The 27,971-nt window shown below is 40.0% G+C and overlaps 2 protein-coding genes and 1 long non-coding RNA gene across 4 annotated transcripts in view; 1 reads left to right on the top strand and 2 right to left on the bottom strand.

Moving 5' to 3' along the window:
- mtrex (Mtr4 exosome RNA helicase) overlaps window positions 1-10,567 on the bottom strand; it is a 71,269-nt gene extending 60,702 nt beyond the window's left edge. The window contains exons 1-10 of one of the 2 annotated variants that reach the window (XM_079598909.1): window positions 10,114-10,567; window positions 9,629-9,766; window positions 8,361-8,427; window positions 8,222-8,284; window positions 8,027-8,139; window positions 6,159-6,333; window positions 5,992-6,082; window positions 5,739-5,863; window positions 856-954; window positions 397-514 (exon numbers count right to left, since the gene is read on the bottom strand). In XM_079598909.1, the coding sequence (XP_079455035.1) occupies window positions 397-514; window positions 856-954; window positions 5,739-5,863; window positions 5,992-6,082; window positions 6,159-6,333; window positions 8,027-8,139; window positions 8,222-8,284; window positions 8,361-8,427; window positions 9,629-9,766; window positions 10,114-10,211 (1,087 nt within the window). In that variant the 5' untranslated portion in view covers window positions 10,212-10,567. The remainder of the gene's footprint in view (window positions 1-396; window positions 515-855; window positions 955-5,738; window positions 5,864-5,991; window positions 6,083-6,158; window positions 6,334-8,026; window positions 8,140-8,221; window positions 8,285-8,360; window positions 8,428-9,628; window positions 9,767-10,113) is intronic. The other variant, XM_079598910.1, reaches the window with a different exon arrangement.
- A 56-nt stretch (window positions 10,568-10,623) lies between these two features.
- The window catches only part of dhx29 (DEAH (Asp-Glu-Ala-His) box polypeptide 29), a 77,167-nt gene continuing 59,819 nt past the window's right edge, over window positions 10,624-27,971 (top strand). Inside the window, exons 1-16 of the mRNA XM_079598908.1 lie at window positions 10,624-10,965; window positions 11,257-11,324; window positions 11,978-12,091; window positions 12,193-12,322; window positions 12,417-12,556; window positions 15,958-16,098; window positions 16,181-16,307; window positions 16,416-16,571; window positions 17,240-17,411; window positions 17,497-17,617; window positions 17,698-18,300; window positions 19,530-19,673; window positions 19,755-19,931; window positions 20,014-20,154; window positions 23,143-23,287; window positions 23,476-23,596. Coding sequence (XP_079455034.1) covers window positions 10,806-10,965; window positions 11,257-11,324; window positions 11,978-12,091; window positions 12,193-12,322; window positions 12,417-12,556; window positions 15,958-16,098; window positions 16,181-16,307; window positions 16,416-16,571; window positions 17,240-17,411; window positions 17,497-17,617; window positions 17,698-18,300; window positions 19,530-19,673; window positions 19,755-19,931; window positions 20,014-20,154; window positions 23,143-23,287; window positions 23,476-23,596 — 2,660 coding nt within the window. The 5' untranslated portion in view covers window positions 10,624-10,805. The remainder of the gene's footprint in view (window positions 10,966-11,256; window positions 11,325-11,977; window positions 12,092-12,192; window positions 12,323-12,416; window positions 12,557-15,957; window positions 16,099-16,180; window positions 16,308-16,415; window positions 16,572-17,239; window positions 17,412-17,496; window positions 17,618-17,697; window positions 18,301-19,529; window positions 19,674-19,754; window positions 19,932-20,013; window positions 20,155-23,142; window positions 23,288-23,475; window positions 23,597-27,971) is intronic.
- LOC306991244 lies at window positions 23,005-23,619 on the bottom strand. Its single transcript, XR_013796061.1, has 2 exons — window positions 23,485-23,619; window positions 23,005-23,223 (listed from the first exon to the last, which is right to left on the bottom strand). It is a non-coding gene; the product is annotated as an uncharacterized lncRNA (long non-coding RNA).

Here is a 27,971-nt window from a genome sequence, read left to right as displayed (position 1 = left end):
ATTTAATGAAAACTCAATTTTGACAAAAAACTGACATTCGATCTATTTTTAGACCTTACTGAAAACGTACCAGCGCGACATCCAGCGGGTTTTCCCAGATCACATCACATTTATCTGAACTAGTAACTGAATTATGGCCCCTAACGGCACATTCTTACACAATTTTACCTTAAAATCGACATGGAACAGCTCGTCCATAACCGGATGTTATTTCAATGCAAAAAGGCACATTAAACAAATAAAAGGAATAAAATGTGGGGTTGGACTTAATTTTATTGAACAAATTGATTGGATCTTAAAAGTGGCTGTTGGATACCAGAGTAAAGCAACTTTTTTTGTCCTTGCTATAACATTGATAGTGCCATTTTGATTTTATATGGGCTTTTAAATACTAACCTTTGGTTCCACCCCTTCTGCCTTTGGGGTCCCATTTGCCCCCAGTGTTGCCTCCACTGTCCCCCACATCCCTCAGGACCTGCATAGCGGTGTTAAAATTGTCTTCTCTGAAGTCTCCCTGACAAGAAATGCCCCCAAAAAAATTATTACACAACAGCAGTTATACTAGGAACATTTTTTTAACTTGATCAGCTTGTTGCGTAGCTGTGGCTTGGCAGTTACACAATACACACACGCACTCTGATATTTCAGCATTCAGGGTCTGTGTTGAATTATATGTAGATGTGCCATTCTTGAATGAAAGCTCCAGTCTACACCCATGACAGATAACGGTACACAAATTCCCTACATTGTAAAAAGAGGGCGGCACACACCCAAGATCACAGGTATATTTAACCTTCATCTCTGATGACGGAATAAAAGCTTTAATGCAACTATTCAAAGTATTTGGCTACTTACGTTCTCGTCCACAACCAGATGGAGTCCATCGCCCCCTGCTGGAAAGACGTAGTGCTGCAGTGGAGTGGGGCGGTAGTCTGTGTACACCACGTGACAGGGCTGCAAGTAAACAAGGAAATTACACTCATCCTGGAGGCATTAATAACTCAGATCCACTTCCATTAAACTGAATCCATTTGCTTTAGAAAATATTGCTGATTAAAGTAGACCAGACCTTCTGGGTTATTCACAACACTCTAGTGGCAACTTTGCATCATTAGTGTTTTATTTTCAGTAATAGTCTATGATTATCTGTTATATAATTCAATTTCCTACAAATTTCTTCCATCTCTTCCACAACAAAGCCCCTTTTTGCATTTTTAATCTTAAAGAAAAGGTAAGGATTTCTATCCTATATATTTTCACTTATAATTGCTTTCCAGTCTTCTATAGTGGGTGAGGTAGGTTGAAGCCATTTACGAGTAAGAGCCTTTTTAGTTGCTACCAGGAATACACTCCAAGGTTATATATAATTGGTTTCATGCAAATCCAGATTTCCCGGAATGGAATTGATCTTTAATAGCCTCTACATTTCTGTGTACATCTTATAAATACTTTTTATATACTTATAGTATTTATTAATATTTTGGATTAGCTTTTTTATATTTTCAGATCATTTTAATTGTAGTATAATGTTATAATTTTGTTGTGCATTTTAGCTTTAATTTGTTTTTATTTCAGCTTTAGCCGTAGAAATTTTAGTACTTAAACTTATTTCAGTTTCCAAAAATTTTTTTTATGGAATTTGAAAATGGAATCCAATTTTGTATTTGATCTCAATTGCCGAAAACAATTTTCAAATGTTTTAGTTCATAACACTGGATAGGAGATTTATAGGGCATCCTGAGTGGTTGATAGGCGTTAACGTTGAAAGGCATTCTGGGTGGTGGCTAACATGTTCAGACTGGTTGTTTTAACAAATCCTGGAACACACCAAGCCGACGCCGACGAACTAGCGCTGATGAAAGCCGACTGTGTTGTCGCCTCACGTCGGGGTAAAAAGCTGCACTTGAACACACCGAGAGAACTACAAGCGACTGTCAGCTAGAATGCGCGTTCTGCGCCTGCGTGTAAATGTGACAACTGTCTATTTCTGCAGATATATTAGTCTATATTCGGCATGCAAAAAGGGAAACCGACGCTGCAGATACACAAACCGTAAACAAAGCAATGCGTTCTTACCGTTTTGAATATCAATCCAGCTACACACTTTCTTTATTCCACTCTGCTGATGTTGATATTGAAATATTCACCAAGGAACACTCATGTAAGATGACGTAACATTAGAACAGCCTTCTATCTGTACCGTTTTGACTTCTTTGCTCGCTGTTTTGCTATTATTCTCGTGCACTGACTCGTTCAGTAAGCTGAACAGCCAATCAGAGTTCCCTCTTTCCCCGATGGTGATTCAACATGTCAAATCGGCCGAAACAAAGCCGACGAGGACCAATTTCAGCCGACGGTGCGGAACACACTGAGAAAACTTAGTCGGCCGACGCACAAAAACTGCCCGGCGGCCGACCGTCGGCTTGGTGTGTTCCAGGCTTAAAGGTTCTCTAAGCGATCCTGAATGACGTCACTTCTTGTTGACGTTCAAAGTATTGTCAAACAAAACGGAGGCTAGACCCTCCCTCCTCCTCATCCGCGCACTAACCCCCCAAACCCCACCCCCAAATCCTTCTTGTCGGTTATTGGCTGGAACACTGTTTGTTATGTTCCGTGGTGCGGGTTAGCCCAGTTTGTTTTTGTTGCTGTTTGTGGAGCCTGGGGTGTCTACAGAGACTGCGTTTTTTTTTTAGTGCGTTCAGGAGACAGACAGCTAGCGGATAGTGAGGAGAAATTTGCTGTATTTCACAAAAATCGCTTAGAGCACCTTTAAGAGTGGTTGACAGCAGGTTGCTAAGGTGTTCTAGATTATTAATTGAGACAGAAATTTAGAGCAATTTAAAGCAGATCAAAGGGCTTGTGTGTTGACATTTGGATTTTAAATTCATGAACATTGAATCAGACTCTGAACATTCTATCAATCTTAGGGTGTATTTACACCAGGAAAGTCCGCTAGCTCACTTGCTTTGGTCCGGACCAAATACAATGTTGTTGTTTTTTGTTTGGTGTGGTTTGCTTTCACATTGCCATTTTTGCAAGGGAACCAAAATTTGTAAACAAAACCACATGTGTGCTAAAGTCATTGTGCATTCATTGGACAGACATTCTCAAGCAGGGAAAAGCAGGAAGTGCAAAAACAGGCAATTTATGGAGATCTTCCGAAGTGCAATTTTTATTCTTTTACTGAATTGGCGTTATCAGCTACTAACGCAATATGAAGAAACTTATGAGCATCATATGATACGTCATATATGTCATAAATACGATGTTGTAATAAGAATTTTGCGAAGACGAAGATGTGCTGCAAGACGGTTCTGGCGAAGAAAGCATGCTCTTCACTGATAAAGATCTAACATTATTCAAAACAAGTGAACAGTCAGTAAAAAAAATAAGAACAAATTTCAAAACTTTTAAATATCCAAGTTCCAAAGTCTAATTCCGGTGCAGAAATTAATAATTAAAGGTCCCATGACATGGGGTTATATTATTTTATGATGTTTCCTGGGTTGCCCTTATAATGTTAGTATATTTTTTAGATAAAAAAATAGTCATAATTTAGAAACAAAATGCATTTTTCCTAGCCCAGTTTTAGCCTCTGATTAGAACGCTCTGTTTGAAGGGGCGTGTCTGTGTGAGACTTCAGTGTAACCGGCCACTGCTGTGATTGGCTGACATGCTTGCATATGAAATAGCTACGCATCACATCTGAAACTCTCTCGAATACTTTTACTATAGTTATTATACGTTTTTACTATTACAGCTATCGAGATTAACAAATCGTAAAAAGTATTTAGATCTATTCCTATCACATAAAATGCTGCCATGATGAGCATTGTGCAAGCAGATGAGTCTGTTGTTGATCGCGAGAATGAAGATCTTATCATTGCAACGCAGTTTCTGCACTCTCTCTGCTTTCACCAATGCAAACACGATGATGTAAATACGGAGAGCGATCATGTGCAGTGTAACGTGCGTCATTGATTTCATAACGAGTTTGGCAAGTGTCCAGATAAACTCGATCGCGCTGTGTCCATGAGAAAATGAGCTAGAAAGTAGGAACGCGCACGCGATTCCTACAAAGATTGTTCTTTGATCGCTTTCTGTATCATTCACAATTTAAATACTTTCATCCTACTAAAATAAACTATGTGAAGTTTATATTTTAGTCACTGGCTTGACTTACTGAGGCATAAACAACAGTATTGAACGATTTGAGAGAAAGATTACCTGTCTGAACTTGAACAATTACACATCAGAAAGTGTTGCTTGGTAACGTTAGCTCGATCGATTTATTTTCAGACGTTCGTCGAGGCCAGCTCTGTATTGACCCAAGTTGAGGAAACAGTCGTCGGTGAAATGTTTGCCGCAGACATGCAAAACTTTGGGGAGTTGTGTCAGCGCATTTCCAGAGAAAATGAAATGAATCCACTGGTTCTTCTGGGGCTTGGATGAAGGAACTAAAAAAAGTCTTCGGTGTTCATTTGTACATCCAATTATTGAGCAATTATTATGCTTCGCTCGCTCAAAAGCCATGATATCTCCCGTGGACAAACTAAAATCGCGCGCACGCGTTCCTACTTCTTAGCTCATTTTCTCATGGACTGGAAATATTCTCTGGGCGGGCAAAGCAGAGAAAGGGGAGGTAACATTTCCTCTGTATGACGTCATACGGAGGAGATTCAAGATCAGCCCGATTGAGCTTTCACTTTTTCAAAGGCAGAGAAAGATAGCAAAAGCTCGATTTACACAGATTGAAATTTCTAGAAACTTGGGGACCATATACAGGCTAGGGGAACTCATATTGATGTTAAAAAACCTCAAAAAGTGAAAATTTCATGTCATGGGATCTTTAAGACTAAATGTAAAATGTAGAAATTAAATATATAGTTTCATCTTTGTTAAAGCTGTATTTTGTTGTTTTATTAACACTAATGACACAGACAACAGTAGGAATATTGGGTTTCTGCTCGGACCGAGCAAAAAAATGACAAACATCTGGTTTTCTTTTTCAACTATGACATAACCGAGAGAATACTTCCAGAGAATTTAAGACGAGGCCGTCTTAAGGAAAAGCAAAAGAGGAATCAATTCGGTGTTCGAGTGCTATAACGCACCTCTCTCTCTCTCTCTGCATGCGGCTGTGGTCACAGTTAACGTGCGAGTCCTGATTTTCGCCCCTTTTTCTGCGTTTAAAATAGTTTGAATGTGTAAATTGGCAAGATAAAACACGTCCAAATGATAAACGTTCAGTCTATGATGACGGTTAAATTTTGTAGTTAATCCGCGAATCACACGCGTGCCGAACAGTGGGGCAGCTGGTCCGTACGGATCACACATCAACTGCGATCCGTTGCACCACTAATGTATAGGCATTACATCATCCCAAATTACATAGTAAAAATCTGACCCAGGCAAAAAAGGTGCAGAGCTTTCTGCAATTAGGTCGCTTCATGTTCACACTGTAAACCAACAGGGTCTCGGTTCGGTTGTTTGGTCCGCACCCGAGTGCGATTGCTGTATTCACACCTGCCCAAAAGATCCACAGCAAGGGGGGAAACTAACTTGAGTTCGATTCAATCGAACCAAACAAGGCAGGTGTGAATACACCCTTAGTATTTAATAATAGGAACTACAGTTAAGAATGTTCAATGCAAGTCTCTGAGATATTAGACCTTTCACTAAATGAAAACCACCAGATGTGTCAGAAAAACAAAAAAACAATGAACACAATGACCCACCTGTTTGTGGAGGTGACAAATCCACTCTGCAAACTGACGAGCGTTGGGAATGGTGGCTGACAGGAAGACATGATGCACATTGTCCGGCAGTAGGATGATGGTTTCCTCCCAGACAACTCCACGCTCTGCAGGTCACATGACCCAGAAAGACAAAAACTCAATGACAGCAAACAAGCAATAAACTATTATGCACTTCACAATATTTCAGGTAACTTTTGTATTTTCTGCCGATTAAACATTATATACAACCTACCCGAGTCTCTCATGTAATGGATTTCATCAAAGATGACCCATGCCACCTCCCTCATAACCTCTGACCCTCTGTAGAGCATGCTCCTCAAAATCTGAAAGAAAACACCCCAATAAATCAATAAAGAGCCAGTCGTTGATGTTGCAGAGGATAGCGGGCCGCTGTCTCACCTCGGTGGTCATGACCAGACAGGAAGCTGTGGGGTTAATAGTGACGTCACCGGTCATCAGACCCACGTCCTGGAACTCTTCGTACATCTCTCTGTACTTCTGATTGCTCAACGCTTTGATGGGACTGGTGAAGATGACTCGCTGCTTTTCCCGGAGCGCCAGAGCAATGGCATACCTGCGTGCAGAAGGAAACACACAGATCTAAAGCAGTGTTTCTCAACCACTGCATCACAAGACCGTTTTGAGTGGGTAGCAGTGTGTAGTCAAAGACAACTTAATTCTACATGGTTTTCTGATGCAAGACTTTTATTTGGAAAGATGTACGTGAAAGATGTTGACTCTTCTGCAAATAATTCTCTTCTGTCAGACAAAATGGGTTTTTCCATTCTACTGCGCTATATTCCATAGTTTTTCTAAGTAAATGCGCTAGACAGACGCGTTTGAGTGCTTGCATCTCACGTCTTTTACGCGTGCCACGGTGTTCTAAAAACCAAGTTAAACGTATAAAACATCTCTAGACGTCTGTTTTTTGTTCTACTGACCTGCGTCTCACATTGTCCTGATTCAGTCCTGCTGTCAGGCTAAATGTCAGTGTCATTCTAACATTAATTTCATAACTTATCAGACCCAGTTCACACAATGCATTTTTTGCGGTAAAAATTCTAAGGATGCAATGTTGTTACACTGTCAATTACCAAAAAGTAAAAATAAAGTACGTAACTGGCACGTGTTAGCTGAGAAGGATTTGCATGCAGGTATGTTTATTCTATTCATCAGGAACAGTGTTTTATTAACAATTATACTGTATGACTGTTAAATGCTTAAATCCGTTTGGTTAACGTACATTCTGAGCTGTGCAATTATTTTCAGGGAAACGCATGACCGCAATACAATTCCATATCACTTCGCCAAATGATTTCAAACACACACTCATGTGTTGTTAGCGCTGCTCTCACGATTTTGTCAGTAAAATAGTTTAACAATTTAAAAGCTACAAGACATTTCTCACTAGCGAAGTAATAACAGCGCTGTTCATGGAGCAGATAAACTTAGTTTCACTATTAGTTGAGACACACACTGTTGAGACGCGGTCACTCGGGTAATTCATACACTTGATAACTCTCTCTCTCCCTCTAATAACTGCATTAGTCTTATCTGTGGATCAAGCCTCCTTTTACTAGCTCTAAAATTATGTTTTGGGATTACACGTGTAAGAAATTAGTCCTACACACAAGGGTGTTTCAAGGACAAAAACCTGAAAAATGTCTTAAAATACAACATGTCTTGAGGTGTGGCAACCGTTGTATAATCGGTATAATTAACTCTGGTCCGTTTAATTATTTGAAAATAATTCACACATCACGTGGTAATGCGGCTAGCCGGCTACGACACAAATCGGAGTGCGCATTGTTTTCTTAACGGCCATTTCCCACCGCAAGCGGCACATATTTTTAATGTTTTTTAATGTTATTTAATGTTAAACAGTGAGTGCATTCACACCAGGAGCAGAAGCGTCACGTGAAGCAGGGGTTTCGGCGCAGAGTCTATTTTTGCTGCGCTGCTCACACTTAAAGTGAAAGCACACTTTTGATGGACAAAAAAAATATTTCACAAAAAAAGTACAAGATTTACCTTGCTTTTGATTATTCAGTTTGGCTGAAAGTATGTAGTATTATTAAAAAAAACTACAGTTAATGAGCCAGAAAATATGATATAAACTTTCTTTTAGTTTACTATGTAATAGACTTTGCAGACAGTTAGCCTATATAGGCTCTAGCACTACCCAAGTCAAACCGGAGTTTAAAGAACTGATCTAAAGTAAAAGTGCACACAGACAGAGAATATATTTCAGTGTAACGGACACTCACTCCGCACACACGGTCTTTCCTGCCGACGTGTGGGCCGACACAAGCACAGACTGGTTGTTATCGATGCACAGGATGGCCTCACGCTGGAAAGGGTCAAGTAAGAAGGGGTACTCCTGCAGGAGGGAAAGCAAACCATGTTTAAACAAAGGCAAAGCATTGATGTTGTCATGGGAGGTTCAATGAGGCTCAAATCACCTTAGCAGCTTTTCCAACGCGTGGTTTCAGTGGAGTGTAATCCTCACTGGCGGGAAGAACCACCTGAGGAAGGGAGATGGGGGTCACCACATGATCACTCCACAGAGAGATGTTTTCTACTGTGCGTTTGTGTGTTTACCTCATGAGTGCAGCCCTCCACGGTCTCCACCTGCTCCGCTTTCACTTTAGGCATGAGCTCTGACAGACTGAAGGATGACACAGATGGAGAGAATTACTAGAGGTCAACCAAGAGTGGATTTCACTCATAGGTATAACTAAGGTTGCAAAACGAATAATCAGCCCAATAATAGTTTAAATGCTATAAGAATTACCATTTAATTTAATGGTAACATGTTGCAATAAGGTCTCATTTGTTACCATAAGGTAATGTATTAACTAACAATGAGCAATACATTTGTTACAGTATTCCTTAATTTGTTAACATTAATAAAAATACAGCCGTTCATTGTTTGTTCATGTTAGTTCACAGTGCATTAACTAATGTTAACAAATACAACTTTTGATTTTAATAATGTATTAGTACATGTTGAAATGAACATTAAAGATTAATGTCATATACACCTTGGATGACTTGAGGGCAGTGTTGGGTAAGTTACTCTAAAAAAGTAATTAATTACTAGTTACTAATTACCTCTTCAACAGTGTAATTAGATTACTGTACTAATTACTCACTCTAAAAAGTATTTAATTACTTTTAATTACTAATTACTTTCTAAATCCCATATCAACCTCAACCATCTGAATAATACAAGGATAGACATTAAACGGTTTTAATTCTTCCAAATAAATTCTATAAAATTGCATGAATTATCCTTAAACTGACCAAGGTTAAATAATAAACATATACTTTTTAACATCAGACAATAAATTGATGTTAAACCCACTATTGTTTTATATAGAATTGTTCTAGTTAATACCAGTCTGATCTCATGACATTTTATACTTATTTTACAAGGTGGCTAATTCGTACGAGTGAGGTCGTAGGACTTAGCCACCTCATAAAATGCATACAAATTGCCGTGAGATCGGATTGATCTATACACAGTATTTAGCTCAATTACATTAGAAGTAACTGTAATTAAATTACAGGAAAATTAAGAGTAATCCCTTACTTTACTTTTTAGAGGAAAAAGTAATTAAATTACAGTAACTAATTACTTAGTAATTAGTTACACCCAACACTGCTTGAGGGTGAGTAAATCATGGGCTAATTGTTTTTTTCATTGTTGGATGAACTATCCCTTCAAAAATCCAGGAGTAATTGTTAAAATCGGGTAAATTATGAGCAATGTGAAGCAAGATAACCCGGGGTTTGCAATGACCCAGGTCAAGTTCTAGTGTGGAAAGCCACTATGAAGTATTTCAGAAGTAGTACACCAATCTTACTTGATCTCCTCAGCTGATACTGTTTCCAGCTTTTGTCTTTTCCCAAGCACCACCTCGTCTGGAGCGTCATTTTCTTCATCTCTTTTGCGGACCGCTGCTGAATCGCCCTGCGGTTTATCGGCTTTATTGGGAGTCTTCCTATCAGATGTAAAGACAACAAAGAATCACTCAACAGTCATCTAGTGCTTATCTGTACAGACTCCTTAACTCAGATATAAAGGCTGGTAGGATATTCTCGCTGGTCTACAGAGTACTGCTAAAGCATTTTCAAGTATAATCTGGGTGGTTGCTATTGTGTAGCATAGCATATGATAGGGAGTGTATTTGTGTGCAAGTTACAAGGAGACAGACAGTCAGTCAGTCAGAATAAGGATTTTAAGTTTCTATCAATGGCGCGTCACATGTGTTCAGCAAGACCAGACAAATACTACAATATCTATTGATTAGTTCTGCAAAACAAACATATATCCAGCACGTTCACCTACCCTGACTGAACTGCGGACTTTGGAGTTGCTTTTTTGCTGGAACCGGCCTGATCTTCATCAAACACGCTGAACAAATCGTCTCCAAAGGCGTCCGCCATGACTTCAAACCCGACAGACACAAATCCCACACAGACCTCGTGCCGGAAATGACATGCGCCGCCGCCGCGTCGAACGTGTGAAATGAGCAACGAAAATAGACAGTCAAACAAAATGCTTCTCTCTAAAATAATCGCAATAACAAATTCCAGAATATATTGTAATTTAATCAAGGAATTTTCCGTAATTTGAGTTTTGGTATTTAATCACTTTTGTTTAGTGATTAAAACTTTTAAAGGGTCTTTAATCGTTTTTTTTTATAGACTACAACAAATGCCTCTGCAACTTTGAACATGTGCATTCTACTGTCCTTTTAAATTAAAGTATTTTGTCCTGTTTTTTCTCTCTCTTAGGAGGTATGGAGGCCCTAAATAAATACATATTTATAAAATAAAGTTGTCTAAGGTTTCGGCTGAACTTTTATTTTGAAAGGAGCTTCTTTAGTTTCAGTCTTCACAGACTCTCGTAGAGTTGGCTTAGCTGGCTGTCAGCACAGTCTTCTTTAGCATTTTCCAGCCAAAAGATTTGTGTTTATAGAAATGTTGACCGTTTTGTGTACTGATCAGTAACAGACACTTGAACTGGTTATTTTCGCGATGGGAGGGAAGAAGAAGAAGTCGGCAGCGGTTCCCACGAGTGTGCAGCCGGTTGCTGTGAACGCGACCAATGCAGCAGCAGCATCTGAAGCCACGGGCAAAAAACACCAACAGAGACCAAACCATGAGAAATCAGCCTCGAAGGAAAACAAACCCAGAGGTCAGACGTCCTCTTAAAAGCTGCATTGCTTCTAATGTGTGAGGAGTTTGATGCATAAGACATTCACAAGCATTATGTAATTAGATATGACAATATGATGAATCAACATTTTTATGACATTTCTACCTATTTGAATGCAGATGCAGAGTGTAGTGTAATGTAATAATCAATGAGAGTTATTATAAAGTAAGTGTTGCATTGTTTCACTGATTCACGTGATGTTCAGAGCCAGTACAATCTTGACAGTTTGTCTGCAAATGTGTTTAATATTTGTTATTTATTTTCTTGTAGCTCCCAAAACATATGGTCTTAATGCACAGACGGACTCAAGCAGTGTGGCTGATAAATCTATCCTGAAGGTATGTCTCGCATTCATATAGTTCATGTTTATACATTCATAACTGAAAACCTACCCAGTCTAAAAATAACAGTTGTTACACAACTGACCTGAATAAATGACTTCTGCAGAAAGATTAATAATTTTTTGAACACATAAATTCACTTTCAAAAGTTTGGGTCAGTTATATATTTCAGCAAGGGTGCTTTAAATTGATCATACAATTATAGAAAGACATGTGTAATGTTTTATTTTCTATTTCAAAATAAATGCTGCTCTTTTGACCTTTCTATTTATCAAAGAATCCTGAAAAAAAAAAATGAAGCACCACAACTGTTTTCAACATTGATAATAATCATAAATGTGTCTTGATCATCAAATCAGCATATTAGAATGATTTCTGGAGGATCATGTGACACTGAAGACTGGCGTAATGATGCTGAAAATTCAGCTTTGATCACAGGAATAAATTACATTTTGAACTGCGTTATAGAGAACAGTTGTTTAATATTTCATAATAATACTGTTTTTTGCTGTATTAATGATCAATTGCAGCTTTGGGTGAGCTGAGCATATGCATAAACAAATCTAAACTTCAATCAAAACCCAAAACTTTTGTACACATCAGTGTCTGTTATTAGTATTATCAATATCTGGTTTTTGCATGTCTCGAAGGTTGTTATCCATCCAGAACTGGAAAGGAAGGTGATCAAGTTGATCAATGATTACAGGCAAGAAAATGCTGATAAAGGACCAATATCTGGAAGAATCACCTCCAAAAAGTTGCTGGTAATTCTTTCCCTTTTTTTTCTTTAATTGCAAAAAATTAATATTATTTATTATCTAAGAATTTAAAAAAAGAACATCATCTATCATATATTGTGTGTCAGGATTTGTACACAGCCTTGCAGAAGTTCCAGTTTAAGACGGAGCACATCGAGGAGGCCATGAAGAGCAGCGTGCTGTATGGAGGAGATCTGCACTCGGCGCTCGACTGGCTCTGTCTGAATCTCAGAGACGGTAAAAGCTTCAGATTGCAGTCGTAGACTTCATAAACCCAAGCATTTGCTGCTCCTCAAACCTAAACCCTTGTTTTGCTTTCTCATGAATAAAGATGAGCTACCGGAGGGATTCAGCCAAAAGATGCAAGATGAGACACAGAAGACTCGTCCTAAGTACCAGCCTCCTAAAGAGGACAAGAAGCCACTGGTGACGAAAGAAGCCCCCAAAGAGGAGGAGAAACCTAAGGCAAAGGTGTGTTAAAGTGTCATTTTATGATGAATTACTGTTTTTCTTTTTGAAAAGTTCCCCTTTTATGGTATTTTAAAGGTTGCTAATTGTTTTAGGTCTCCTACTATAGGTTTACACGCATCCATGGTCAAAAAATCACGTTAGATTTCTTATAATATACATTGCAGCATCAGCTCTTTTCTCACAGTGTCTGAAACTCCTCAATAAAGTATTCGGTCTCTCTAAAACCCTCTTTTCTACTCTGCTCTCATTGTTGTGATTGGTCTACTGTGCTCTGATTGGTCTGATGGCCCAGTCTGATGTGATTGGTCTACTCTGCTCTGATTGGTCTGATGGCCCAGTCTGTTGTGATATGTCTACTCTGCTCTGATTGGTCATATAGCCCAGTCTGTTGTGACTGGTCTACTTTGCTCTCATTAGTCTGATGGCACAGTCTGTTATGATTGGTCTACTCTGCTCTGATTGGTCTGATGGCACAGTCTGTTATGATTGGTCTACTCTGCTCTGATTGGTCAGATGACCCAGTCTGTTGTGACTGGTCTACTCTGCTCTCATTGGTCTGATGGCCCAGTCTGATGTGATTGGTCTACTCTGCTCTCATTGGTCTGATGGCCCAGTCTGTTGTGATTGGTCTACTCTGCTCTGATTGGTTAGATGGCCCAGTCTGTTGTGATTGGTCTACTCTGCTCTGATTGGTTAGATGGCCCAGTCTGTTGTGATTGGTCTACTCTGCTCTGATTGGTCATATAGCCCAGTCTGTTGTGACTGGTCTACTCTGCTCTGATTGGTCAGATGACCCAGTCTGTTGTGACTGGTCTACTTTGCTCTCATTGGTCTGATGGCACAGTCTGTTATGATTGGTCTACTCTGCTCTGATTGGTCAGATGACCCAGTCTGTTGTGACTGGTCTACTCTGCTCTCATTGGTCTGATGGCCCAGTCTGATGTGATTGGTCTACTCTGCTCTCATTGGTCTGATGGCCCAGTCTGTTGTGATTGGTCTACTCTGCTCTGATTGGTCAGATGACCCAGTCTGTTGTGATTGGTCTACTCTGCTCTGATTGGTTAGATGGCCCAGTCTGTTGTGATTGGTCTACTCTGCTCTCATTGGTCAGATGACCCAGTCTGTTGTGATTGGTCTACTCTGCTCTGATTGGTTAGATGGCCCAGTCTGTTGTGATTGGTCTACTCTGCTCTGATTGGTTAGATGGCCCAGTCTGTTGTGATTGGTCTACTCTGCTCTGATTGGTTAGATGGCCCAGTCTGTTGTGATTGGTCTACTCTGCTCTGATTGGTCAGATGACCCAGTCTGTTGTGACTGGTCTACTTTGCTCTGATTGGTCAGATGACCCAGTCTGTTGTGACTGGTCTACTTTGCTCTCATTGGTCTGATGGCCCAGTTTGTTATGATTGGTCTACTCTGCTCTGATTGTCAGATGACCCAGTCTGTTGTGATTGGTCTACTCTGCTCTGATTGGTTAGATGGCCCAGTCTGTTGTGATTGGTCTACTCTGCTCTCATTGGTCAGATGACCCAGTCTGTTGTGATTGGTCTACTCTGCTCTGATTGGTTGGATGGCCCAGTCTGTTGTGATTGGTCTACTCTGCTCTGATTGGTTAGATGGCCCAGTCTGTTGTGATTGGTCTACTCTGCTCTCATTGGTCAGATGACCCAGTCTGTTGTGATTGGTCTACTCTGCTCTGATTGGTTAGATGGCCCAGTCTGTTGTGATTGGTCTACTCTGCTCTGATTGGTTAGATGGCCCAGTCTGTTGTGATTGGTCTACTCTGCTCTGATTGGTTAGATGGCCCAGTCTGTTGTGATTGGTCTACTCTGCTCTGATTGGTCAGATGACCCAGTCTGTTGTGACTGGTCTACTTTGCTCTCATTGGTCTGATGGCCCAGTCTGTTGTGATTGGTCTACTCTGCTCTGATTGGTCTGATGGCCCAGTCTGTTGATATTGGTCTGCTGTGCTCTGATTGGTCAGATGGCCCAGTCTGTTGATATTGGTCTACTCTGCTCTGATTGGTCTGATGGCCCAGTCTGTTGATATTGGTCTGCTGTGCTCTGATTGGTCAGATGACCCAGTCTGTTGTGATTGGTCTACTCTGCTCTGATTGGTCAGATGACCCAGTCTGTTGTGATTGGTCTGCTGTGCTCTGATTGGTCAGATGGCCCAGTCTGTTGATATTGGTCTACTCTGCTCTGATTGGTCTGATGGCCCAGTCTGTTGTGATTGGTCTGCTGTGCTCTGATTGGTCAGATGGCCCAGTCTGTTGATATTGGTCTACTCTGCTCTGATTGGTCTGATGGCGCAGTCTGTTGATATTGGTCTGCTGTGCTCTGATTGGTCAGATGACCCAGTCTGTTGTGATTGGTCTACTCTGCTCTGATTGGTCAGATGACCCAGTCTGTTGTGATTGGTCTACTCTGCTCTGATTGGTCTGATGGCCCAGTCTGTTGATATTGGTCTGCTGTGCTCTGATTGGTCTGATGGCCCAGTCTGTTGTGATTGGTCTGCTGTACTCTGATTGGTCAGATGACCCAGTCTGTTGTGATTGGTCTACTCTGCTCTAGTTGGTCCGATGGCCCAGTCTGTTGTGATTGGTCTGCTGTGCTCTGATTGGTCTGATGGCCCAGTCAGTTGTGATTGGTCTACTCTGCCTGATTGGTCAGATGACCCAGTCTGTTGTGATTGGTCTACTCTGCTCTGGTTGGTCAGATGACCCAGTCTGTTGTGATTGGTCTACTCTGCTCTGATTGGTCTGATGGCCCAGTCTGTTGTAATTGGTCTACTCTGCTCTGGTTGGTCTGATGGCCCAGTCTGTTGTGATTGGTCTACCGCTTACAGTGCTTGTCAGAAACAAAACGGCCATTACTATATTTGAATTTCAGCTCTGCGTCTTCCTCAGCACTTTACACGCAGTGATACGAACAATAACGATGGCGTTGGTTTTACCGGATCAATCCTAGCCCGAGTCATCATTGTTTGTAAGCGCATGCAAAGTGGATGCCGATGTCCAGATGCCGCCAAACAAACCAAACCGTTCCAGGCCTCACCTACAACTACAGTGTTTGAGGGTCAAAGTAGACGTCGTTCACTGTCAGCCAATGAAGACTACAGGCGGATGGTATTATGCAAATTTATTAGAAACCTACGTAGCTTCGTGCAGGAAGTAAGACTGGAATCACTGATGCCTTGGTTCAGACAGTTCAGAATCGCTGCTTTTACAATTTTTCAATTACTCCATTTATCCTTCACTTTGATTGTTGAAACTGCAGACATTTTACATTCACAAACAGCTATATTACACAATACATGAAACGTAATATCTGAAAAAGCATAATAGGGGCACTTTTATCTTCTGAGAGTAAAAGTTCAAAAACATTTTATTTGATGTCAGAGTCCTGTAAAAGACGGCGGTGGCAGTATGAAGGAGTGGATACTGCGCTATGCTGAACAATCTGAAGATCAGAGCAGCGAAGAAGATGAAAACACGGACACAACTGTTTATAACCCAGAGTTGGAGGAGAAGTTTGATCCTGTGAGTTTTACTGAGTCTAGTTTCCATAATATGCCGGTATTACGCCTGCAGCTTCCCATAAAATCCCATGATCTTCCTGCAGAATGACAGATACCTTCTGCTGAGCGCTCAACTGTATGACGCCAAGGACATGGCCACAGGATCGAAGGCCAAAAAGGACAAAGCAGGGCAGAGGGCGGCACAAGATCGCATCAGAGTCATCCAGCAAGGTCTCTGTGCCGGCAGTGTTCGCTACTTTAGAGTATTTGTTAAGTGTATAGACTGTGAGGAAGGGTTACTATGAATTTGTTTCTTAATTGTGTTTGTTTACATTACAGAAATGAAGTCTTTGGAGTGTCATCCAATGTTTAATTCAGCTATCAAGGTTAAAGACACTCCTAAAGAGGAAAAGAAGCCAGTTACACTCACTGATGGAAAGGAGGAACTCAACTTCAGCCTCTTTGAGCAAGCAGACGCACCGCCAGCAGAAAAAAGTACGAGCATTTATTCAATTTGGTTTAATGTATATTTATACATATATTTTATTATTAAGTATATTTTATTTTGTGGTGTTTTTTGTACTTTTTATTGTTGTTATTTAATTGTATGTTACTGTATTCTGTTTAGTCTATATTGTTTTATTTTATGCAATGTTTTTATTTTATGTTTTTTTTATTGTCTATTGTTATTTTACATGATTTTGTTTTGTTGTTTTGCATTATTTTATTTAGTTATTTTATTGTATTTGTCATGTTATTTTTATATTATACATTTTCATCTTTCTATTTTTAAATGTTTATGCTTTTGCTTTATTCAGTTTATTTTAAATTTATTTTTATTTAAATTGTAATTTATTTTATTTTGTTGCTTTATACTGTTGCTATTTCTGTTTGTTATCGTATGCGGTTTACTTTATTTGATGTAGTTTAATTGTTTTCTTCACTTTGTTATTTTTTATTATTTTGTTATTTTATGTTTGTTATGCTATTATTTTTATATTTTATTTTAAATTCATGCAAGTATGTGTTTTGTTTTATGCTGTCATAATTTTTATTTATTATACCTATGATTCCGTAATGCCTAGGTTCATTGCCAGATATTAATGTCTTTTTTGCATCTCTGATTTTTTATTTTGTCTGATTTGTCATTGTTGACGCCCTAGCGGAGAAAAAGCAGAAGGAGCCCAAAGACATCCGAAACTTTGACTACACCTCCAGGAGCTGGACTGGCAAGTCTCCTAAACAGTTTTTGATTGATTGGTGCAGGAAAAACCTCCCGAAGAGCCCTCAACCGTCCTTTGACAAAGTTGCAGTCGGGAGATATTGGAAATGCAAGTATGTTGTGTTAAAATTGCATCTTTGATTCTGACTGTGTACTGAATGCAGATTTGACTGTCTGGTTATTTGTCTTTGATGTCAGAGTGCGCATTCATAGGCCTAATGACGTTTTGGAGGTGTGTCCCACTATCCTGACTGAAGACGGCATGCAAGCCCATCACTTAGGAGCCACGCTTGCCCTTTATAAACTAGTCAAAGGACAGGTGAGATTCAAAACAGTTCACATATTATGCAGATAGATGCTTGCTTTATGTGTTTCATTCATTTCTTTGATCTGCATTAGTCTGTGCATCAGCTTCTGCCGCCCACCTACCGCGACGTGTGGCTTGAGTGGCGAGATGACGAACAAAAAGAGGAGGAGCAAACCCTCTCCGCCATCAACAAACCACGTGACCAGTTCATCGCACGCCTGCTCACTCGCCTCAAACAGCAGCAGGCCCTCCAACTGCAGTCCGAGCCGCAGGAAAGTCTCCAGGACACTGAACCGGAAGACTCCTGGGAGAACCTGGACGTGCAGGAGGACCACGAGCCCCAGCACGGAGGAGGCCTGATGGCGGAGGAGGCGTCCCGCAGGCTGTTCCTCAAACTGCGAGGCTCTCCTGTGGCGCGCAGGCTGCTGGCTGAGAGGGAGCAGCTGCCTGTTTTCCAGCACCGTGAGAAGGTGCTAGAGGCTCTGCGGCGCCACCGCGTGCTGGTGATCGCTGGGGAAACGGGAAGCGGGAAGAGCACACAGATTCCTCAGTTCATCCTGGAGGAGCTCCTGGCCGCTGGGGAGGCCGCGCAGCCGTGCAATGTGGTGGTGACGCAACCCAGGAGGATTTCAGCCACGAGTCTGGCCAGCAGGGTGTCGCAGGAGCTGGGGAGCGAGGATGGACCGGGAGGCAAGGTTAGATCTCTGGAAGATGCTTTATAAAACTGTGGATGTGGAAAAACCTTGCTTTTAATGTTGTTCATCTCTATTAAGTTAGGTGGTATGTGATGGGAATCAAATATTTGGGCCAGTAAACTTAAAAGTTGTAGGTTCAAACCCCACAAGAGACAGTCCTTGAGCTACTGCCTTTTTAAGGCTCAATAAGTAGATTTATTTATTGTCCCTCAGGTGAAAATAATATATATTAAGTATGTGTATATACCTCCTATATATAATAACTGTTATATAAATATTTAGATAAGTTTAAATAATATAAATATTAACACAAATTAATAAGTACCGGTAACTTTTATTAAATGGGTCAATGGCAATACTCATTTAAAAAAAAACTGAATACACCTCTTTTATGATTTGCATGTTTTTTTTAAGTAATTTAGATTTTTTTTTTAGGGTGTGGTCAGAATGAAATTCTTGAAAGTAAAACTTTTAGTATTTAATTTTTAAATTTATTATTTCTTTTTTATTGTTTCTTATTATTATTTTTATATAAAATATTTTACAAAACCGCTTAAAATTTATAAAATTAATGTGTGAAAAAAACATTTGTCCACCAAATATAAATGTCTTGTAGTGCAACTAACAGGAAAAAACAGAAAATGTCATTTGAAAACGTATTTTTAAATTAACAAATCATTACATTTGTAAAAAAAAAAAAAAAAAACTTTATAAAAATGTAAAACTTATAAAACGTTTGTCCGCCAAATTGAGTCATGTGGTTCAACCAACAAAAAACCGGAAATACCATAGAGAAGGACCCCCTGCATGATCAAGGTCAGTTTTCAAGGTCCCCCTGCATTTTCAATGTCAGTTTGTCTCTAAAAATATCAGTTAATTTGACTTTTTTTTATGTTGTAAGATGTCATGTGGTGCGCCCCCCAAAAAACTTGATATTCATGAATTAATTTAGTTTATGATATTTGGAAACAAAAATACATTTGACCATGAATATATATATATATATATCTATATACCGGTATATATATACTGAAAACATGATTAAGATGCACTTACATGTATTCAAAGTGTAAGGAAACACCACATGAGTTAAATTAATAATCAGTTAAGTTAAAATAATAAAATCTAAGAACTTGACACTTGCAAAATAAGTCCAGAGAACTCCAGTAAAGGTGTCGTATGGGTAGTTGACGGCAGAGTAACAATATCGTGGAATATTTGCATTACAGAATTCACTGTGTGGATACCAGATCCGTATGGAGAACCGCTCTGGCGACGCCACACGACTGCTGTACTGCACCACTGGAGTTCTGCTGCGCAAACTACAGCAGGACCGGCTCCTCGGCTCCCTCACTCACATCATCGTGGACGAGGTCCTGCTCGCATACATCTGGGGATATACCCACACTTAGGGCTAGACCATCTAACCCCAAAATGATGTCTCCATATTTTAGGTGCATGAGCGCAGCGTACAGTCAGATTTCCTCCTCACGATACTAAAAGATGTGGTTCATAAGCGGGCAGATCTGCGCTTGATCCTGATGAGCGCTACGGTCGACTGTCAGAAGTTTGCCAACTACTTCAACCGCTGTCCTGTGGTCACCATACCTGGCAGAACTTTCCCTGTGGAGGCAAGATTATATACATCTAAATAAATATCAACAAATACTGTTTGTAAAATAAATTCCAAATAAGAAAAAACCGTGTTGGTAGGTGTTTCACCTGGAGGATATCGTGGAGGAGACGGGATATGTCCTGGAGCAGGACTCGGAGTACAGTCAGAAGTTTGTGGAGGAGGAAGACGAGGTCAGCATCAGTATCGCACAGAAAGGAGGAAAGACTGTTCAGCACCAGGTGAGAGAAATCCACTTCTTTTTTCAACAGAAGAATTTCATTAGTCCCAGATTAATGCTGCGTCCCATTTGTCCTAAATAGTATTTGAAATTAGTTCTTCTGCCTTGCTCCATAACAAGTAACTTAATTTATTACATACAATTAAATATATATATTAATTAATTAAATGCACATTTCTGTAGGTGACATTTTGAAGATGATTAATATCATGAAATGTTTCTAGAAATAACATATATTGAAACATATAATAGGTAATGCGTACAGATTTTATTATTTTTATTAATTAAAGGGTTTAGTTTACCCAAAAAGGAAAATTCTGTCATTAATTACTCACTCTCATGTCTTTCCAAACACGTAAGACTTTCTTACTTTCTTGTAAGACAGGGTAAGATTTGTGAAAGTGTACATAAGATTGCAAGCGTAAATAAAATGTGCATGCGCAAGAGAAGATTTGTAAAGTTGAATCGCCTTTCGAGTGTAAGAAAAAAATATTTGCAGCATTTTACTGTTATTTGAAGTGTAATGTATGTATTGTGAAACTGCAGCTTCATGCTAACGCAGAATAAATATGATCTGTATTGTTCTGACTTGCATTGTTCAGCGCTTACACTTTTGGCACGTTTCTTTCGCACTAATACGTCTAAAAGCACTGCAGGCCTGTGAACAGCAATTTGCGAGTGAAAACGGCAGAGTCAGGAACTGCCAAACAGATTGATCGCGTAAAACCAACCTTTGTGTAAAATATAAACATTGCAAATGTCTAAATTACTTGTTGTGTACATGAGGCAAAAGTTCCCGAAATAACCCGATTTGTACAGTTGCGTTTTTCTTTTAGCTGCGCTCACAGTTTTGTCACGATTCTCTCACTCTTGCAAGCACGAAGAGGAGGGCGGGTCCACCTTCATCATGTAGCCAATCAAATGAGCTTCTCGATTTACTCTTATCTGATTGGTTCAGTAAACACGCCAGTCGCCAGAACACATCTTTATCTTCATTTGGCTCAGCATCGTTCTCGTTGCTGAAATGGTACTTTTAATGCACACATACGTGTTACATAAATAAATCATGATTGCTTAATAAGCTGTGCACCATTAGGCGGACTATATTTTAATACTGAATTTCAAACTGGTGTATTAAAAGAAAATTTCTGTATTCAGTTCATGTATCCTGCTCATCATCATCCATGTACGCCTAATCTGCACTGCATGCATAATTTCACCCGTCTACTGATCAGGATCCAGAATTATTATTATTATTTTTACTAAAATTAGTTATAATATATTTTTCCCTTTAACATGTATTTTAATCTCTAAATGATGGACCATGTATCACATGCAATGCAATCGTATAAACACTAGGTGGCTGTATAGCGCTATATATACAAATATCAGATGCTGTGTATTCTCTGGTTGCTGGGCTTTTATTCAGATATAATTAGTTACTTTGCATTTGATTTTGCATTTGGATGTGTATATTTATTCAGACATTATTAAAGACTACTTTTTATCAAAATTGAGTTTGTTGATTTGAAGAATAAGTTTTTCATTAGCTACAGTCAAATCTGGACACAGAGAAAGCATTTTGTTATTCATACTAGCAACAAATAATAGCTTGATCAGTCACACGAAAGTAATCAGAATCAACATTGACGCTGTGACCTAGACAATATTTGACATGAACAGAGACACGATGTGAAAAACACTGCATCAGAAGGGTATTATTACATGGGTATTAAAAAATGGGTATTAAGTTTTGATTGTAAAGTTTAACATCAGCTCAGTGGTGTAACTGATATAATATATAACATTTAAATCCAATAATGATGATAACACCAGCTCGAAATTCAGTATTAACTCATATAGTCCGCCTAATGGTGCACAGCTTATTAAGCAATCATGATTTATTTATGTAACACATATGTGTGCATTAAAAGTACCATTTTGGCAACGAGAACGATGCTGAGCCAAATGAAGATAAAGATGTGTTCTGGCGACTGGCGTGTTTACTGAACCAATCAGATAAGAGTAAATCGAGAAGCTCATTTGATTGGCTACATGATGAAGGTGGACCCGCCCTCCTCTTCGTGCTTGCAAGAGTGAGAGAATCGTGACAAAACTGTGAGCGCAGCTAAAAGAAAAACGCAACTGTACAAATCGGGTTATTTCGGGAACTTTTGCCTCATGTACACAACAAGTAATTTAGACATTTGCAATGTTTATATTTTACACAAAGGTTGGTTTTACGCGATCAATCTGTTTGGCAGTTCCTGACTCTGCCGTTTTCACTCGCAAATTGCTGTTCACAGGCCTGCGGTGCTTTTGGATGTATTAGTGCGAAAGAAACGTGCCAAAAGTGTAAGCGCTGAACAATGGAAGTCAGAACAATACAGATCATATTTATTCTGTGTTAGCATGAAGCTGCAGTTTCACAATACATGCATTACACTTCAAATAACAGTAAAATGCTGCAAATATTTTTTTCTTACACTCGAAAGGCGATTCAACTTTACAAATCTTCTCTTGCACATGCACATTTTATTTACGCTTGCAATCTTATGTACACTTTCACAAATCTTACCCTGCGCATGCGATTCTTTATCGCACCATATTACCTTCATACCGATCTCTTTATGAACAAACTAATCCTTATGAATTGAGTGCTTTGGTCCAAATTTTCTGAAGAGACTCGATTACTTTATATGATGAACAGATTGAATTTAGTTTTCCATTGACATATAAACATTGATCAGCGAACGTAAACTGAAGCTCAGCCGAACCTGCTTGACGCACAAGAATGAAGCTCATTGGTTTCTTGTGGAAGCTCAAACGTGCCGCGTAACATGGGAATGAACCTAATTGGCTTGAACTGAATGGTGCATGACCTGGTCCATTATTTCCTTAGGTTAGTTAGCATGCGTAAGGCTATTCTGTGGCGTGTCATTGCAGGCATGTATTATTTTGCAAATGTTTGTTCTTATGTTCTGTCCAGGAGCTGATTGTGAGGGACTCTGGTTCAGGCTGGGATCTGGGCCCTGAGCTGGATCACTTCAGCAGCCGGACACGACACGTCCTGCAGTACATGAATCCCAATAAGATAAATATGGACCTGATATTAGACCTGCTGGCGTACCTTGGTAAGATAACAACACATATACTGTATACACAGTGAGTAGTTATAGTGACTGAACATGCACCTTATTAGAATGCATACTTTATTATTAGTAGCAGCTTTATTATTACTCGCAGTTTCCTCAAAGACTGTAAAAATCTTCTCGTTAAAGTTTTTATGAATAAATGGAGTACCTCTGGTTCTTTTCCTAAGATAAATCACCTCAGTTTCGTGATGTGGATGGTGCGGTTCTGGTCTTCCTCCCAGGCCTGGCTCATATTCAACAGCTGCATGATCTACTGACCACCGACAAGAGGTTCTGTTCAAAGAACAGGTAAATCCAGCCTAAGGGCTTCATAGAGACAGGAACTAAACCGAGCGTTACTGACAGACTGAGAAGAGAGGTGCTGCAACAATGTCAAATATGGGAAAAAGTATGTTTTTTGAACATTCAAGCATGAAAACCAGTTCTAGTAGAGCCCAAAAACAAAATCAAGACTTCCTGTGATCAAAGCTGAATTTTCAGCATCATTAGGGCCCAAGCCTTGAAAAGGCGAAGGCCCTATTGTTTTCCTCCGGATTATTAGGGCCCAAGCCTTGAAAAGGCGAAGGCCCTATTGTTTTCCTTCGGATTATTAGGGCCCAAGCCTTGAAAAGGCGAAGGCCCTATTGTTTTCCTCCGGATTATTAGGGCCCAAGCCTTGAAAAGGCGAAGGCCCTATTGTTTTCCTTCGGATTATTATTTATTATTATTATTTATTATTCTTTATTATTATTATTTTACTACCTTTTGGGCACTTTTGGGGGCCTTAACGTGCTCAAAAACTCTTGAAATTTTGCACAAATGTCAGAACCTGCGGCCATTAGGGCCGCGCTGAAGCTGGGACCCGGGCGTGGCAGGGGGGCTCGGCAGCGCCCCCTGGAATGGGATTCAAAAACATGTCCATATATCAAACACGCTTGCATGTAATAATATGAAACTCGGTACACATATAGATCTCATCGGGCCGAACAACTTTCGTGCTCTAAGTTTTACGCCAGTCCAACAGGAAGTCGGCTATTATGGGCTGTATGGAAACGCATGTTCTGGCATTTGAAACACTTCTCCCAGAGAATTCATCCGATGACCACGAAACTCTGTGTGCATGAAGTCAAGACATGGAGGATGCTAAATTGCGGACGGATTTTTGATATCTCGAACGGTTTGGCCGTGGCGAGGAAACGAATTTATGATTAAAAAAGGATGCATAAAGTGTGTTATAACTTAGTTATAGTTTTACCTACAGTTACAAAACTCAGCGTGTATATTGATATTATCCAGCCGAACAACTTTCTAATTTACAGTCATTAGCTCCGACCAACAGAAAGTCAGATATTGTGGTTTGAATGTGAATTGTGTCTCTCTCTGTCTCTCTGCTATTCTGTGTGTGTGTGTCTGTCTGTGTGGGGTGGGGAGGGGAGGGGGGATCTGTGTATGTGTGTGAGGAGGGGGGCTAGTTTAGTTTAACCCTTTCTCTGCTGTGTGCAAAATCTCGGGCACTTTTGGGGCCCTTAACGTGCTCAAAACTCTTAAAATTTTGCACACAGGTTAGAACCCGCAGCCGGGCTGAAGCTGGTACCCGGGCGTGGCAGGGGGGCTCGACAGCGCCTCCTGGAATGGGATTCAAACACTTGTCCGTATATCAAACACGCTTGCATGTAATAATATGAAACTCGGTACACATTTAGATCTCATCGGGCCGAACAACTTTCGTGCTCTAAGTTTTATGCCAGCCCAACAGGAAGTCGGCTATTGTGGGTGGTATGAAAACGCATGCCCCTGGAATTTGAAACACTCTTTCTAGAAAATTCATCCAATCGCAACCAAACTCGGTCAGCATGACGTCAAGACATTGAGGATACTAAATTGCTGACGGATTTTTGATATCTCGAACAGTTTGGCTGTGGCGAGGAAACGAAATTATGGCGAGAAAAGAGAAACACGATGTGTTATAACGTCTTCATACATTAATTGATCTTGATGAAACTTCAGTAGCGTATTTGTTGTAAGAGAGCGATCACATGGATGTAACTAATGTGAGTCAAAGTTATAGCGCCACCAACTGGCAGCAGGAAGTGTGTTACTTTTGACAAAAGTGGGGGGGTTATTTTTACCTACAGTCACAAAACTCGGTATGTATATTGTGCACATCGAGCCGGACAACTTTCTGATTTACAGTCATTAGCTCCGACCAACAGGAAGTCAGATATTTTGGTTTGAATGTGGTTTTGTCTCTCTCTGACAGAGTTCCCCCAGCCATTCTCTGTGTGTGTGTGTGTGTGTGTGTGTGTGTGTGTGTGTGTGTGTGTGTGTGTGTGTGTGTGTGTGTGTGTGTGTGTGTGTGTGTGTGTGTGTGTGTGTGTCTGTGTGGGGAGGGGAGGGAGGGCACACACACAGACAGCCCCCCTGTCTGTGTGTGTGTGGGGAGGGGAGCAGAAAGACTATGAACAATTGTGCCATCTAGTGTTTAATACTATGTATAAATGTGTTTTTTATTTTAAACAAGTGTTTTAAAGTACACTAATTTCAATTAATGATATGCTGCATTTTTATGTATATTTAAACATTATCAAAGTTAGGATGTCATTTTTTTAGTTTCAAAAGTTATCTGTCTCAGTCTCCCTTTGGCTGTCATTACCCTCCCCTCACTCCCACAGTCTCACTTATTTCTTTCTGTATCAAATAATATTACCATAAACAAAAAGTTTGAGTTTCTTTTTCAATCAATGTATTATGTGTAACTTAAAAATAAGCAGATTAAACAGATATGTTTGAGGGCAAGACATGAAAACGATGAAATATAATATAGTATTAGTAAAAGAGTGCAGTATAGGGTTGGATGAATCAGATAAATAACATATTTTGTTAAAAAAACATTTGGTTAAATAAAATCGAGTGATACATAGGGCTATATTGCCCTCTCGACAGTCAAAGCGGGTTACGTTATTGCCCGTCGTGCACAGGAACCCGAAAGGCAACGGGGTGGCGGCTTTATATATATAAATATAGCTGCAAGCAGCGATGGAGGGCCCAAGCCGGTGGCAGCGCCAGCCCGGTGCCTTTAGTGTAACTAAAGGCACCAGGGTGGCGGTGCCACCGGCTTGGGCCCGTAATCGCTGCTTGCAGCTATATTTAGGGCCCGAGCACCGATGGTGCGAGGACACTATTGGAATTGCTCTGTTTATTATTATTATTATTATTAGGGCCCGAGCACCGATGGTGCGAGGACACTATTGGAATTGCTCTGTTTATTATTATTATTATTATTATTATTATTATTTTCCGCATTTAATCGCATTTTTGAGGGCCTAAACATGCACGAAAACTCACGAAAATTTGCACACGCGTCAGAAGTGGCGAAAATTGACATCTGATATGCGTTTCAGAATTGGGCGAGGTAAAATGGCTCGATAGCGCCACCTATAAAGGTTCAACGGAGTGCGCCTCCCGCTACGTTTCACGTACGTGTACGAAATTCGGTACATACATGTAATGACCCAATACCTACAAAAAAGTCTCTTGGACCATAGCCTTAAACACAACAGGAAGTCAGCCATTTTGAACTTCCTCTCTGATTTTTGTGCAGTTTTTGCCATTTTCAGGCCTCGTACTTTAACGAACTCCTCCTACAGTTTTAATCTGATCATCTTCAAATTTGGTGAGTGTAATCTTAAGGCCTTTGCAACGTTAAATTGCGAAGATCTTGAGTTTTCGTCGAAGGGCGTGTCCTCGGCGGCCTGACAAATTTGTATGTTTCGCCATAAAACAGGAAGTTGCTGTAACTCAGGCAAACAATGTCCAATCTGCCCCAAACTTCACACGTTTGATAAGAGTTCTGTCCTGAACACATGACCATGCTCAAATTCAGTTACAGTCATAGCGCCACCTGCTGGCAACAGGAAGTGACATGTTTAACACTGTTTTGGACTCCTAATAACATATAAAAAATTGCCAGCAAGTGCTAAACATGTTAACAACATACTAGAAACATGCTAGCAAACATTAGCTAAGTGCTAAAGCATGCTATTACTGCAATTAAATAGGAATTTGCTGTAACTCAGGCATTGAATGTTCAATCTGCCCCAAACTTCACACGTTTGATAAGAGTCCTGCCCTGAACACATTTACATGAGAATATTCAGTTATAGTAATAGCGCCACCTACTGGCAACAGGAAGTGACATGTTTAACACTGTTTTGGACTCCTAATAACATAAAAAATTGCCAGCAAGTGCTAAACATGTTAACAACATACTAGAAACATGCTAAAACATGCTAGCAAACATTAGCTAAGTGCTAAAGCATGCTATTACTGCAATTAAATAGGAATTTGCTGTAACTCAGGCAAACAATGTCCAATCTGCCCCAAACTTCACACATTTGATAAGAGTTCTGTCCTGAACACATGACCATGATCAAATTCAGTTACAGTCATAGCACCACCTGCTGGCAACAGGAAGTGACATGTTTAACACTGTTTTGGACTCCTAATAACATATAAAAAAGTGCCAGCAAGTGTTAAACGCATTAACAACATACTAGAAACATGCTAAAACATGCTAGCAAACATTAGCTAAGTGCTAAAGCATGCTATTACTGCAATTAAATAGGAATTTGCTGTAACTCAGGCACGGAATGTCCAATCTGCCCCAAACCTCACACGTTTGAAT

This window comes from Phoxinus phoxinus (genome assembly GCF_949152265.1).
Source record: "Phoxinus phoxinus genome assembly, chromosome: 23".
NCBI lineage: Eukaryota > Metazoa > Chordata > Actinopteri > Cypriniformes > Leuciscidae > Phoxinus > Phoxinus phoxinus.
The sequence above is the reverse complement of the archived record's forward strand: the minus strand, read 5'-3'. Positions and strand labels throughout refer to the sequence as shown.